At 44.4% G+C, this 13,781-nt stretch overlaps 1 protein-coding gene across 2 annotated transcripts; it reads left to right on the top strand.

Moving 5' to 3' along the window:
- Positions 1 to 743: 743 nt before the first annotated feature.
- On the top strand, positions 744 to 13,678 carry LOC121137978 (prostaglandin D2 receptor-like). 2 transcript variants are annotated; one of them, XM_040740836.1, is made up of 3 exons: positions 744 to 1,595; positions 7,248 to 7,493; positions 10,783 to 13,678. In XM_040740836.1, exons 1-2 carry the CDS (start codon positions 744 to 746, stop codon positions 7,476 to 7,478), a joined length of 1,083 nt encoding a protein of 360 aa, XP_040596770.1. In that variant the 3' UTR covers positions 7,479 to 7,493; positions 10,783 to 13,678. The 2 variants fall into 2 exon arrangements, with proteins under 2 accessions (XP_040596770.1, XP_040596769.1); XM_040740835.1 differs by lacking the exon at positions 10,783 to 13,678 and having other exon boundaries at positions 7,248 to 8,375.
- Positions 13,679 to 13,781: the final 103 nt, after the last annotated feature.

Here is a 13,781-nt window from a genome sequence, read left to right as displayed (position 1 = left end):
CCTCTTGGTTTTCCATGTGCAGAAAAAGCTGGCCTGGAAATTGGTCAGCCTCTTGGCAGAGGAGCCATGGAAGGGGACAGGTGGACTCAACAAACTCCTGATGCCTGGCTGACTGCCACTGGATACCCCTGCCACACTAACCAGGTCCCCTGATTTCCAAGGCCCCTCTTTTCTCTCCTCATAGTCAATCTCCACACTGCAGGCATCTGAAAGAGAATGGGAACCAAGGCTCAGGAGTGCCGCCAATGTTATTTACACAAATCTGAGAAGAATAGACCATTGCCCTTTCTCAGACTCCTAGCTTGGTTGTATGCAGAGTTGATGGCTACCACCATCTGCTGCTTCCCTTCTCTCTGTTGGTGCCTACTCGGTTCCCTTTCTGTCTGCAGTTCTGTTGCCTGCTCTGAAGGGCCAGCCTGGGGTGTTCAGATCCTGGATACTTTCTCCTCTCCTTCTGACTCTGGGTTAGGATCTGTCTCTCCTGGGACCCTGTGCATCAGGAAGAGCTCTCAGCAGAGCCGCCCCCCCCCGCCCCCCCCCGCTGCGATACTTATAGCAGTGTCCCGCCCTCCTCCAGGGGTGTGACCCGGAATCTCAGATAGGAGGACTGACTGTGAACAATACCCAGCCGCCTGCTGATCTTTCTTTGTTGTAACTTCCCTGTGCCCCAGCAGAGCATTGCCCCGAGGGGCCCTGGGGTGCTCCACACCTGGCCTCCCCTCCAGCTGGACGCAGCAAGAACCATGAATGCCTCCTTGTCCTTCTACCGCTGCCAGGCATCTCGCTGGGTGGAAAAGGGCTCCTCGGCGACAATGGGCGGCTTGCTCTTCAGTGCAGGACTGCTGGGCAACCTGCTGGCGCTGGTGCTGCTGGCACGATCTGGCCTGGGGTCCTGCCGGCCGCGGCCACAGCGCCCTCTACCCTCGGTCTTCTACGTGCTAGTGTGCGGCTTGACGGTCACAGACTTGCTGGGCAAGTGTCTAATCAGCCCGGTGGTTCTGGCTGCCTATGCGCAAAACCGGAGCCTACAGGAACTGTTGCCTGCCGGGAGCAGTAAGTTATGTCAAGCCTTCGCCTTCATTATGTCCTTCTTTGGACTAGCCTCGACGTTACAGCTGCTGGCTATGGCGCTGGAGTGCTGGCTGTCTCTGGGACATCCCTTCTTCTACCAAAGGCACATTACCCTGCGCAGGGGAGTGCTGGTGGCTCCTATTGTGGGAGCCTTCTGCTTGGCTTTCTGTGCACTCCCCTTCGCTGGCTTTGGGAAGTTCGTGCAGTACTGCCCAGGCACCTGGTGCTTCATCCAGATGGTCCATGAGAAGCGCTCGCTGTCGGTTCTCGGCTTCTCCGTGCTCTACTCCAGCCTCATGGCGCTGCTGGTCCTGGCTACCGTGCTCTGCAACCTGGGTGCCATGCACAACCTCTATACCATGCACAGGCGCCTGAGGCGCCACCCTCGCTGCTGCCTCAGGGACCACTCCCAGACAGGCTCAGGTCACAGGCAAGAGTCCCTGCATCCCCTGGAGGAGCTGGACCACCTCCTGCTGCTGGCTCTGATGACAGTGCTCTTCACTGTGTGTTCCCTGCCTTTTATTGTGAGTTGCTGGGCCCCAAAGTTGGAAAACTGAGCGCCTCGGGCTAGGCCCAGTGGGAAGTTGGGAGAGGGAGGGATGCTGCTCTCCCATTCTGGCTGGGGACGGGGTAGGGGTGGGGGATTGATTCTGTGCTCAACACTCCAGGAGAGCAAATTCCTTCCCAGCCCTAAGGTATGACCTCATTTGTAGAGGGAGAAGAGGGAATATTGGACAAAAGGTTAGAGAGACTCAGTACAACATTCTCCGACTGCCAGATGCCCCATCCTCTCTGCTCAGGTCTGTGAGTTCTCTAGTCATCTGTGTGCCAAGACCTTACTCCTCTACTCCCCGACCCCCGCACCAGCGATGTATTTTATTTTGTTAGATCTGCCTTTTAATTCAGAGGTGTTGGAAACGGACTTGTCTGGGAGCTCCTCTCTGGATTTTGGCATAGGGAAAGGGGTTAGTTCATCCAGAGTGGCTTACAGAAATGAGCAATAAACACAGATTTAGTTCTGAAAACTCTAGGTTTGTGCCTGCAGCTGCGCTGCCCTTGAGGGGGGCATGGTGAAAGCAGAGGGGGAGGGGTTACAGGTGGCAGGTTGTGCCCTCATCTGTCCTGAGGGTTTAGTTTCAATCTTGGCCAATGAGATGGCAAAGAATCTCATTAACTTGGGTTCCAAATTACAACAAGAAGATGGCAGAGGCTGAATGAAGGAGCTGCTCCAGGTGTAGCATTTAAACAACCTAAGTTGGCAGTTCCCAAACTGAAATGAATATTTGTCATCAGTTTAGAGCCCCAATTAAACTAAGCACTATTCAATTTTTTAAAAAGAATCAAATTCCGCCTGGCAGTGGTGGTGCACGCCTTTTATCCCAGCACTTGGGAGGCAGAGGCAGGCGGATCTCTGTGAGTTGGAGGCCTGGCTGGACCAATACCCTCCAAAACAATACAGAGAAAGCCTGTCTCGTAAAAACAAACAAACAAACAAAGAATCAAATTCTTCCTATTAGAACTGTACTTAAAAGTTGCACCCAGTTATTGTTATTGCGTCTCTAATTTCTTAGTTCACATAACAGCTCATGACCATCTGGGGACCCCTCTTCTGGCTCCAGAAGTCCTAGGCACACGTGTGGTACACGGACATATATGCAGACAAAACACCCATAGACATAAAATAATAAATAATAGTTGTGGGGGTATGTGTGTTTTCTGGTTATATTAGTGTCTGCTGAACATTCATTATTTGTTCCCTTGGACTAGAAAACCTGAAGCATTTACTTTACAGCCCTTAACCAAAAAGCTCCAGATCCGTTGGAGCTTACCTGTGCTCTGATGACAGCAAGCCGTGGCTAGGTCCATGGAAATCTGAAGCAGCTTCTGGATGCTTTAATGTGATTAAATCAGGAAACTGTGAACAATGGAACAAACACAGCCCTTGGACACATCTCTAAGGAGAGCCATGTTATCTTATGGACGTGTTAGAATTAAAGGAACCAAGATACTTGAAACCAATTTGATAAAACAATTTATAAAGTCCTGGATAAGTGCAAGCCAGACAGCATTCCTCACAGGAGCCATCATTTCCTAGAAGGACGAAGGGATCTCTCCATGATTGTCGTTCTGGGTCAAGTTTAGCACTCAATGACTGTGGTAGTGGATTATTTGCTGTCTGACCTCATCTGGAGCTGTGTAGGATTGACAAAGGCTAAAAATCACAACACTGAGATTTCATCTCTCTGTGTGTCATGTGTGTGCACACACCTATATGAGCACAGGCATGTGCTTTTCGTGATGCACACGAGGAAGCAGCCTCAGACATTGATCCTCACCTGACACTTTGATTGACACGTGACTCTTTGTTTGCTGGTATGTGCCAGACCCGCTGGCCAGCAGCCTCCTATCTTGCTGTGTTTCTGTTGCTGCGATAAACACCATGGCCAAAAGCAACTCGGGGAGGAAAGAGCTGATTTCAGCTTGCAGGTCCACATCAGAGACTAGTGGAAAAGCCAGGGCAGGATGCCAGCAGGAACCTGGAGACACAAACTGAACCAGACACCATGGAGGACACTGCTTACTGGGCTTTCCCTCCATGGCTTCTCAGTCAGCTCTCTTATACACCTGCCCACAGGTGGCACCACACACAATGGGGTGAGCCCTCCCCTGTCAACCACTAGTTAACAAATGCCCCCACGGGCGGGCGAGCCTACAGCCCTGAGGCATTTTCTCAGTTGAGGTTCCTCTTCTCAGATGACCCTAACTTCTGTCATGTTGACAAAACCCAACCAGGACATTATGTGAGTAGTGGGATCGCAGATGTGCCTTGATATGAGCTTTATGGACTCTAGAGATTCAAACTTTGATCCCCAAGCTTTCACAGCAGGGGTTTTACCCGCTGAGCCATTCCCCCAGCCCACAGTGAGCATTCTTGAGCAGAATCCCAAATGCTTCACAGGCTAAAATGTTTTGAGCATGAATGTCCTGCCATAAGTGGAAAATTCCCACACATGATTTCAAGTGAAAGGCTGGAGTCCAGACAGGGTGCCTGTGTCAGACCACAGGTGTGTAAGACATGCATCTCAGGACAGAGGTGCCTGTGGAGGGCTGCATTCTACACCAGTGTCTTGATGGGTGCACATATTACACATTCTGAGGGAAAACAAAAACCTATCTAGTCCCAAACAATTTGGAATACATGTGTGTGTTTGTTTGTGTGTGTGTGTGTGTGTTCATGCACATGTCACAGAACCCAATGCCTAGCTTCACTAACTGCTATCAGTATTGTTATTAATTGTGGGTCTCATTTATTGTTATTGCAAATTAATCAGCAAGTATGATCGCCTCAGGAGACGGTGTGCTATCCTAGAAGCAGTTCTCAAACTTTTTATGGTCTAGGGACTTCTTAATACTCTTAAGAATTACAAAGGACCCATACAACCTGTATTTAAATGAATAGTGTCTGAATCTGTATCAATCACATGCAGTAAACTTAAGAAGCTTATAAAATGTAGTTGTATGGTATTGCCAGTAACGTGAGGGCCTGAGTTTGAATCCCAGCACAAATGTAAAAAGCCACCAAGCTGGCAACAGAAGCATCTTCTCAATGACTCCTAACCTCATCTGAGGGCACTCTTTCAAATGAATGCTCTTTTTATATTTGAAAATATTTTTATGTTTTAATTATGTATATATGGTTAGGGGCTGTGCCTGTGATGCCTGCAGAAGCCAGAAGAGGGCACTGGAGTTACTGGCAATTGTAGGCTATCCCACATAGGTGCTGGAACCAGACTTGGGCTCTCTGAAAGAGCAATAAATACTCTTAGCTACTGAGCCTTCTCTCCAAACTCTATGTGGATGTTCTTAATGTAAATTGAGCCAACTGAAAATTCCCAGTTGTAGAATAATTTACTTGTAATAACAGCTGCAATGGCTTGAATATGCAGATAAATAGACTAGAGGTTTATCTCAATGACAGAGTATTGGCCGAGGACTTGTATGAAGTCCTGTGTTCAATCCCCAGCTTTGAAGAAAAAACTAAGTAAAATTAAAGATAACATAGTAGAATTGCCATAGATAAGTACTGCATAGAAAGAAAATAGCTTGGTGTGCAAGATGGCCCAGCAGGTAAAGGTATTTGCTGCCAAGCCTGCTGGTCTCAGTTCTATTCCCAGAAAACACATGATGGAAGGAGATAACCAACCCCCACAAGTTATCCTCTGATTTTTCACATGTGTGCTATGGTGTCACAACCATAAACACACAAAATAATAAAATATATTTTAATTACAAAGGATAAAATGTTTTGTTTTAATTATACACATACCATTCCATTACCAAACATTTTTGCATTGGTTGGAATTACATTTCACCTCTTCTCTGAGGAGAAAATTAACAAATATAAAACACATCAATGAAACATATCTGGTACCTCCCTCATCCAACACACTCTGTAACTCAGTGAGATACCAAATGAGAACATCCCAGTGCTGGAATAAGATGTAAGGGAAGGGTAATAACTAAGGCTAAAGAACAGTGTAGCAGAGGAAATGGGCAACTCCTAGTTAAAAAAATAATTTGCAAGCTAATTATCCAGCATTTATTATATACCAGAGCCTGTTCCTGCAGATTTCTTCACACTGTCTCATTCTATCTTTGCAAGAATCCTGGAAAGCTGACACAGTGACCGTTTTTGTAAAAATAAGAAAGCAACATCTTCCCTGAAGCCACACATCTGAAGAGGGGATTCCAACCTGGAACCTTAGACCTTTAGCCCATGTCTCAAAGAGGTTCCTAAAAGGGGTAATATTTGAAGTCAGTTTTAAGAACTGTTTGGCTATTTAATCCATTTCCAGTCTTGTAAAATAGAGATAATGACTGTCTTTACTCAGAAGACTTTTCTAAAGAGAAAATGAAAATTTCAAAAAGTCTTAGAATAATGCCTGGGAGTTGAAGGTTCTATGTGGACATCAGCCATTATTACTGCTGTTGGCATTAAGAAGCAAGGATGAGGAGAAAGGGTGTCCATTTATCAATAACAGAGGAACCTGTGTAAACATCTTCCAAATGCACTGGACTGAAATAGCCAAGACTACTGCAATGTTGTAGAGAAGGGAGTCAACATAAGGAGACTGATTCTAGGAATGTGCATCTTCTCGGAGAGATGCTTCTAGGTGGCCTCGAGTACTCTTAGGCACAGTTTCCCCTACCAATAATGGATTTATGTAGTTTCTGTTCCATTAGGGTCAGTTTGTTTCCTAATGGATTTAGAAACGCAGTAGGCATGGGAAGGGTGATGCCAAAAGAAAAGGTATCCAGCCTCACTATGGTGTTCTGAGGTTGTGCTGATCTAGGCAGCAGTGTGACCTGAATGACAGGGAGTCATGACTTGAGGCACTTGGCAGAGCTCTGAGGAAACTACAGGAACCCCTGGTGAGATCAGGGCATAGGAGGCAGCTGGACACAGGTGAATAGGCATCTATTTTGGGGTAGCCCCTCCCAGCATCTTATATAGAATCTATCTTAATAAAAGGAACAATTTACAGCCAGGTATTGGTGATACACAAGTTTAATACCAGCATTTGGGAGGCAGAGGCAAGTGGATCTCTGTGAGTTCTAGGCCAGACTGGTCTACAAAGAGTTCCAAGACAGCCAAAGATGTTACACAGAGAAACCCTGTCTCAAAAAAAACCAATTTTCATGAACAATTTAAAGGAAGAATTTACATGTGGTAACTATTTCTTTCATCAAGTCACTTTGTGTGTTTTTATCCTCATAGTTCCTGTCTTTTTACTTCCATTCAAAGCTCCATCTGTTGGTGTGTCCCTAGGTGTGGCAGTTACTTCTAATAGTAAGAGTGGACAGAAAGTAGGCAGCTGAATAAAGTGTGCATGTAAGGACACTAGTTAAAGTGTCTCTGTGTGAAGCCTGGTGCTGTCTTCATTATCTGGCAGCGTCCTGGAAACCTGAGACCAGGATGGGGAGCAGCCTTCAGGGAGCGAGTCAGATGGGTCTCCCAGCTGTAACTCAGTTTCCCCACTTTCACAGATCCTCATCCACATCCACCAGCCACAGAGTGAGAACTCCAGGCTAAGCAGTGGAATTCATTCCCTCCATCTGCCTTCTAAGTCCTCACCTGTGTAATGTTTTGGGTTTTCTTTGTATTTTCCCCACAGTATCGTGCTTACTATGGAGCCTTCAAACGTGTTACCACAACTGAAGGAGACTCGGGAGATCTCCAGGCCTTGCGGTTTCTGTCTGTGATTTCAATCGTGGACCCCTGGATTTTCATCATTTTCAGGACGCCAGTATTCCGGATGTTATTTCACAAGATCTTCATAAGACCTCTGGTTTTCAGAAACTGGCACAGCCATTCCTACCAATCTAAAACGGAATCCACTTTGTGAGACCTGAGTGCTCTGGTAAGCTGAAAATGTACCACACACTCAAAGAACCACGATTAGAAAATCCCTACAATACAATCTTTAAAGATTACGTCCTCTGGGAGTGAAGAGATGGCTTGGCACTTAAGAGCATGCACTGCTCTTCCAGGAACCTGGGTTTGAGTCTCAGCGCCCATTCAGGTGGTCCACAGCTGTCTGTAACTCCAGCTCTAGGGGAGTAGATGACACAGTCCTCCATGGGCACCTGCAACTCATGTGCATAAAACCGCACACAGACACACTTGAAAATATCAAAAGTAGATTTTAAAATATCTCCCATAACTAAAGCATGTATCTGATTTAACAATAGGTTGTCAATCTGTATCCATAAATCATTTTGGTCCAGTTTAAAATATCATACTATTGACAGTAACTAAAATGTGCATGTTGTAAACACTGTTAAAAGCATTATAGCAGCTGGGCGGTGGTGGCGCACGACGTTAATCCCAGCACTCGGGAGGCAGAGGCAGGCGGGTCTCTGTGAGTTCAAGGCTGGGCTGGACCCACAGCCTCCAAAACAATACAGAGAAACCCTGTATCGTAAAAACAAAACAAAACAAAAAAGCATTATAGCAATGATATTAATTGTCCCAACATTTATACCTGGTGGCCCTAAATTTTTAGAGCAGTCTTGAGAACTGTGGATTTTTACTTAAATATGGTAGAAATACCATTGTCTGTTTATAAATTTTATGGTGGGTATTCTTAAACAAGCCTAGCAATTGCTCACAATATGTTTTGTCGTGTTTTAGTAAAACCTAACTTATTTTGTAGCATAATTGCTCCAGTTTTTTTGTTGTTTGTTTGGGGGTTTGTTTGTTTTTGTCAAATGGGCTAAGAATAAAATTTATAGATATTGTTCAGAGAAGTGAATTGGGAAACCAGTCGAGGTCAGGCATCTGGGGAGACCATCTCAGGGAGCTCACTGGCCTCGGGTGAAGATGTACAACTCCCGTGTGGTATACATGAGGCATGTTGTATCTAGGACCCACAACTCAAAATGGAACAAAGAAAATTGTGGTGTTTGGAAGTCTGGGCTCTTGCAGATGGAGGCAGCAATGTCAGTGGGAATCAGTAATGTGGGTATTGATTCTAAAACTATCAATTCATGGAGCCTCACTTATTACATTGATGAATTCTTTGGAGAAAGGGGTTTGTTTCTTGGAAAAACACTGGAGTGTGACTTACCACACAGCTGTATTATTTACGATTTCAGCTGTGTGAACTCACAGGGCATTTAGCACAGGAAGAGGCCCACCCAGGACTTAGCCTCTGTGGAGGGTGATGGCACTGGCCTTCACACCTGCCCATTGCAGTTTCCTTCACTATGAAATTCCCTGTGAGGAGTGCTTGCAGAATCAGAGTGTGGCTCAGGACGACACTTGGAGACTTTAATTACACCTGCGTTTTCACAGCTCAGCAACACTGTGCCCAAAAGAGAAAGGGGAGGCCCTTGCAGGGGGACAGAAAGTTCTAGTTCCTCCTCACAGCAAGAGCTTTCACTATTGAAATCAACAGATGGGAACACGAGAGACTTCTCTAGTCCCTGTGCACCCTAACCACTCAGATTTTGAGATGGTCTCAAGGCCTCCAGCTGAAGTGCCTTCCAAAGACAAGAAGAGCTCACTTCTGTTTTAATAGAAAACCCACTTTTCTCTCCTCTGGTTTTTCTGAGCTCTCAGAGATGGTAGTGTGTGTGTGTGTGTGTGTGTGTGTGTGTGTGTGTGTGTGTGTGTGTATTTGACACATTATATGTATACATATTTTATGACAAAACTGTGAAAAGGCCAAATTAGGGATATAGGAAGTATAATTTGAGGGTATAACTCAATGAGAAACACAGTTGGTTTTGGTTTGGCTTTCATTTCTATGTTAAATATTAATGAGGCCTTATTTTTCCTTTTCCTGAGGAAGTACATCTTTTTTGTGTCCTACTTTTAGAAGGTATGCTAGGGCAATTGTCCAGATAATTTAATAACACTCCAGATGAATAAACAAATTTAATTTTATAATATTTTGTGGAGGAAATTGTTTCTTGAGATAAAAGACAAACATCTGATTTTTTATGAGCAAACAATTGTCAGCAATATTTCAATTTCTAGCCCTGCAAGTGTGAACTTTTCTAAGTCCTATGGCACTTACATTACCTTAAGAAAAATTTCCCAAGCTCATCCAAGAGCTTATTGCTCCTGTTGCCTTTCATGAAATGCTGACAAACTGCTCTGATGAAATCCATGTCCAGGTACTGCACAGGGACCCTCCCTAATTTATCATTAATTCAGTAAATCATCGGTGCAACAGTAAATCTTCGACACAGGTTTTGTGCCTAGGGAACGGTCAGGTACTAGTTGCTAGTTGCTCATTGCCCACTGGAGGGAGACAAGACTGTATGTAAAGGTTGTAACACCACTGGCAACTCTGGGTAGTAAATGTTTCCATGCAGTGCATGGAGGGCCAAATGTGGACCTGTCCAAAGAACTTCCCAGGGAGCAGATGTTTCATTAAAATACTGGAGATGGGTAGACAAGTCAACCTCAACTGAAAACTGAAAAGGACACTCAAAGGCAGTCCTCAGAAGAGGGAACGCATAGAGTCCAGAAATGTAGAAAATCATTCAGCCTCACCAAAGAAATGCACAAATGTGAATTAAATGATGGAGGACTAAACAGAAAACACTGTGACTTGCAAAATTCAGAAGGTTATTGCAGTGTAAATATTCACAAACCTCTGGTGAGTGAGTTTCTACATACCTTTCCTGGTAGCAGCCTTAGCAAGTGACAGAAGTCTGAGAAGACCTGGGGTACCAGTATTTCCACTCTTGAATTTTGCTCCAAAAGGAGAAATAGAGATACTGCCAGAACTATATTTTTAAAAATTGTAGCCTTACTTTAAGTAGAAGAAAGAGAAAAGGAAAGAAACTACAAGAATAAGGTCTAAACAAACAAAACTTCAAATATACCTTGATTTACATATAATATATTCACTAAGCATATAACTATTTTAAAAGGTTTTTTGTCAACTAACATAAACTAAGGAGAAAATTTATCATGTAACACTAAATGATAAAAACAGGCTACAAACTACTTTATGATGACCAATAAATATATACACAAAAATATCTTGCAAAAATGAATCAAAGAAAGCATGAACCATAGTTGCTCTTGTCCACTGATAATTTCCTGTGTTTTCCAAAATTTGAGACAATAAGTATTCATTTTCTTTTTCTTCTTCTTCTTTTTTTTTTTTTTTTTTTGGTTTTTGGAGACAGGGTTTCTCTGTGTAACAGACAACAATAAGTATTCCTTCTACATGAAAGTATTTTTGAAAAGATTCTAGAACTGGACTGAGAAAACAAGAGGAGAGGCACCAAGGCCAAGTTTTGGGTCTGAAGGACAGAAATGTAGAAGAATGCAGGCACAAACGAGGGCAGCCTGTCCAGGCTTAGTAGCTCCATTTGGAAGAAGTGTGGGACTTAAGACCAAAGCTTGCAGGAGAAGAGGCTGAAAGAGTGGTAGGTTTCTCACCGTGAGGTAATGGGCGGGTCAGCTGGAGGGGTTGGAGTTCTGGGAGGCTCTGCCTGCTAGTAACTGGAGGCTCTGGAATGAGGGCAGTCTGGTGGTGAGGGTCACACAGGAGAGTGAACTGTGACTGTGGCAGGCAGGGGCACCAGAGAACATGAAGATAGTTGTGTCTGGCCTGGGGCAGCTCTCTGTACCAGTCTCTATACTGGACCCTAGCTCCCAGCTAAGGATGATGAATTTCAAAACTGCCTGGCCCTGGGCTCCCCTAATGTGGGTCCCACTTTATTACAGGAAAGGTAGTTTATGTTTTGTTTTTTTCTGTGTGTTTTGTGTTTTGGTTTTTCACTTGAAGGGAGACACAAAGACTCTGTATGTGCAGGCCCAGAGAAGCGTGACCTTCAAATGTGAACAAAGTTAATGCTAGGCACAGCAGAATCCAAGTGCTTAAGGTTGAGTTATTCAAAGTCACAATTTGGCTATAGGATAGTCTCAGGAGTGAATGCATCACTGCAAGGTGTCTTTTTAACAAGCAGTGTGGGCATCAATACAAAGGGAAGAGCGTAGAAGCATGAGAGATCAAAGTCTTGCTACCATCACACATGTCGGGAAGAGGCAGGCAAGATGGAACTGGATTCAGACAGCAAGGAGAGAGGAAATAACTGCCCAGTGCTGAGGAGGTGGAGCTCATGGGATCCCACTGTGACTCGAGATATCCACCATGTGACTCCTCAGGGATCCCACCATGGGGCTGGGTTTGTGTCCTTTCAGGTCCCTTGCAGTTCACAACTTTCTGCTTCTGAGTCTCAGTGCTCCCATAAACCATCCAGGAAAGGAGAAGCTCTCTGAGCCCAGTGTTTTCTCTTCCCCTACATTCCCAGTTTTCCTAGATAATAAGTTACAGTTCCTGATTGAGGTTATGACGGGTTTTAATACACACTACCCATCCAGCTTAAGAAAAAACTATTTGTCTTTCTTGCTTCTCTGTTGCTGGGATTAAATACTCTTACACAAGCAACATCTAAGGAAGAAAGGTGCACTTTGTTTTATAGCTGCAAGGAACTCCATCAAGGAAAGTCAAGACAGCAGGAGTTTGAGAGCTGGTTGAACTGTGACTGCAGTCAGGGAGCAGATGATGCTAATACTCAGGTCACTTCCCCCATCGTATCCAGTACAGTATGCCAGTCACCCATAATGGATGGATCTCCCCACCTCAACTAAATCAAAACAGTCCCTCACAGGCATGACCAGAGGTTAACCTAACCTAGTAATGCTTTATATAATAGTTCTAATAAACTAATAATCCTCCATGGGTGTTCCTAGGGGCATGTCTCCTAGGCAATTTCGGGTGCTGTCAAGTTGACAACATTAACCACCATGCTAACTATGAAGGCTATTCATTTAGTCACAATGCCTTTCTTTGCTCAGATGAAGCAAAGCTAAGTGAGGTCTGGCAAGTGGGGTTTCCTCTCCCTGCCTTTCACAATCACCTGACTTAGTGAAGGGCAGCATCAGGTCTCATCTGTTACTGACAAAGGGGGAACATTCCAGTCTTCGAGACAACTGAGGATTCAGAAATCAGTCTAATCTTGGAAATCATCACAATGGATGTGTCTAGAATTTATCATGCTTCCTGACAAAGAATGTGCAAACTCAAAAGACTTGATTTTTGTTGTTTTTTTTTCTATTACTGGAATGTTAAAACTATAAGGATAATCAAGCATCATCGAGAAAAACAAGAAATAGTTTTTCAGCCAAGCTCATAAAGTACCTTGATGGCTTCATACTTAGGAAGCACTGGGAACCTAATTGGAAATATGACACAAAGTCACACAGCCCGGGTACCAGGTGCTGCCATTTTGAACTGTCTTACCTACTTTTCTGTTGCTGTAATAATATAGGGGACCAAGGCAACTTATGAACCTGAGTGTTTAATTTAGGGCTTACAGTTCCAGAGGGTTAGAACAAGAACTTGAGGAAGGAACAGCTGAGCATTCCCATCTTGGTCTAGAAGTAGAAGACAGAGAGAGTTAACTGGAAGTGGCTAGAGTCTTTGAATCCTCAAAACCACTCCCAAGACACACTTCCTCTACCAAGCCACACCTGCTAATCCTTCCTAAGCAGTTCTACCAACTGGGGACCAAGTATTCATGCACGTGAGCTTTTGAGCTATCTCATTCAAAACACTATTAGGATATTGTTTGAAAACAACAAAGCCCCAAATCATAGATTATTACACTTACGACTGTACTGAAAAGACACCCAGGAAAACAATGAAGCCAGTAGCTTGCTTCCGTCAATTTAGTATCAGTGCAACAGACCACCAGACCTTAGCACAACTGATGTCATGACGGAAGAACCATTCAGGCTTTGAATCCAAATAGGTAGCAACACCTGCTAAAATGAGAATAAAGACATAACCTATCAAAGTCCCGGACTCTGGGAAAGTCCCTAGGTGTACAAACCTTGCTTTTTGGCTTCTGTAATTGTGCTTCTGGCTAACAATTCTTGCTAATAAGGTGTGTCAACCCAGAATGTGATTTTTGTTCTTAAATGTCCACTTTGAGAAAATCTCATGTGACACTGGGATTCCAAACACCCAGGGTCATTGCTGGCCAGCTAATAAAGACTTTTTATGGGTTTGAACCCATGTCCAAGTAGTCTTCTCTGGCATATACCTCACATTTCTGGAGACCCCAGTGAGATTGCCAAGACCAGACTTAGAGAAACTGAAGGTCTGGAACCCCTT

Source organism: Mesocricetus auratus, unplaced genomic scaffold (assembly GCF_017639785.1).
Source record: "Mesocricetus auratus isolate SY011 unplaced genomic scaffold, BCM_Maur_2.0 contig_3153_pilon_subseq_2302092:2322193_obj, whole genome shotgun sequence".
NCBI classification, from domain to species: Eukaryota; Metazoa; Chordata; class Mammalia; order Rodentia; family Cricetidae; genus Mesocricetus; species Mesocricetus auratus.
Note: the sequence above shows the minus strand (reverse complement) of the source record. Positions and strands in the feature narration are given on the sequence as shown.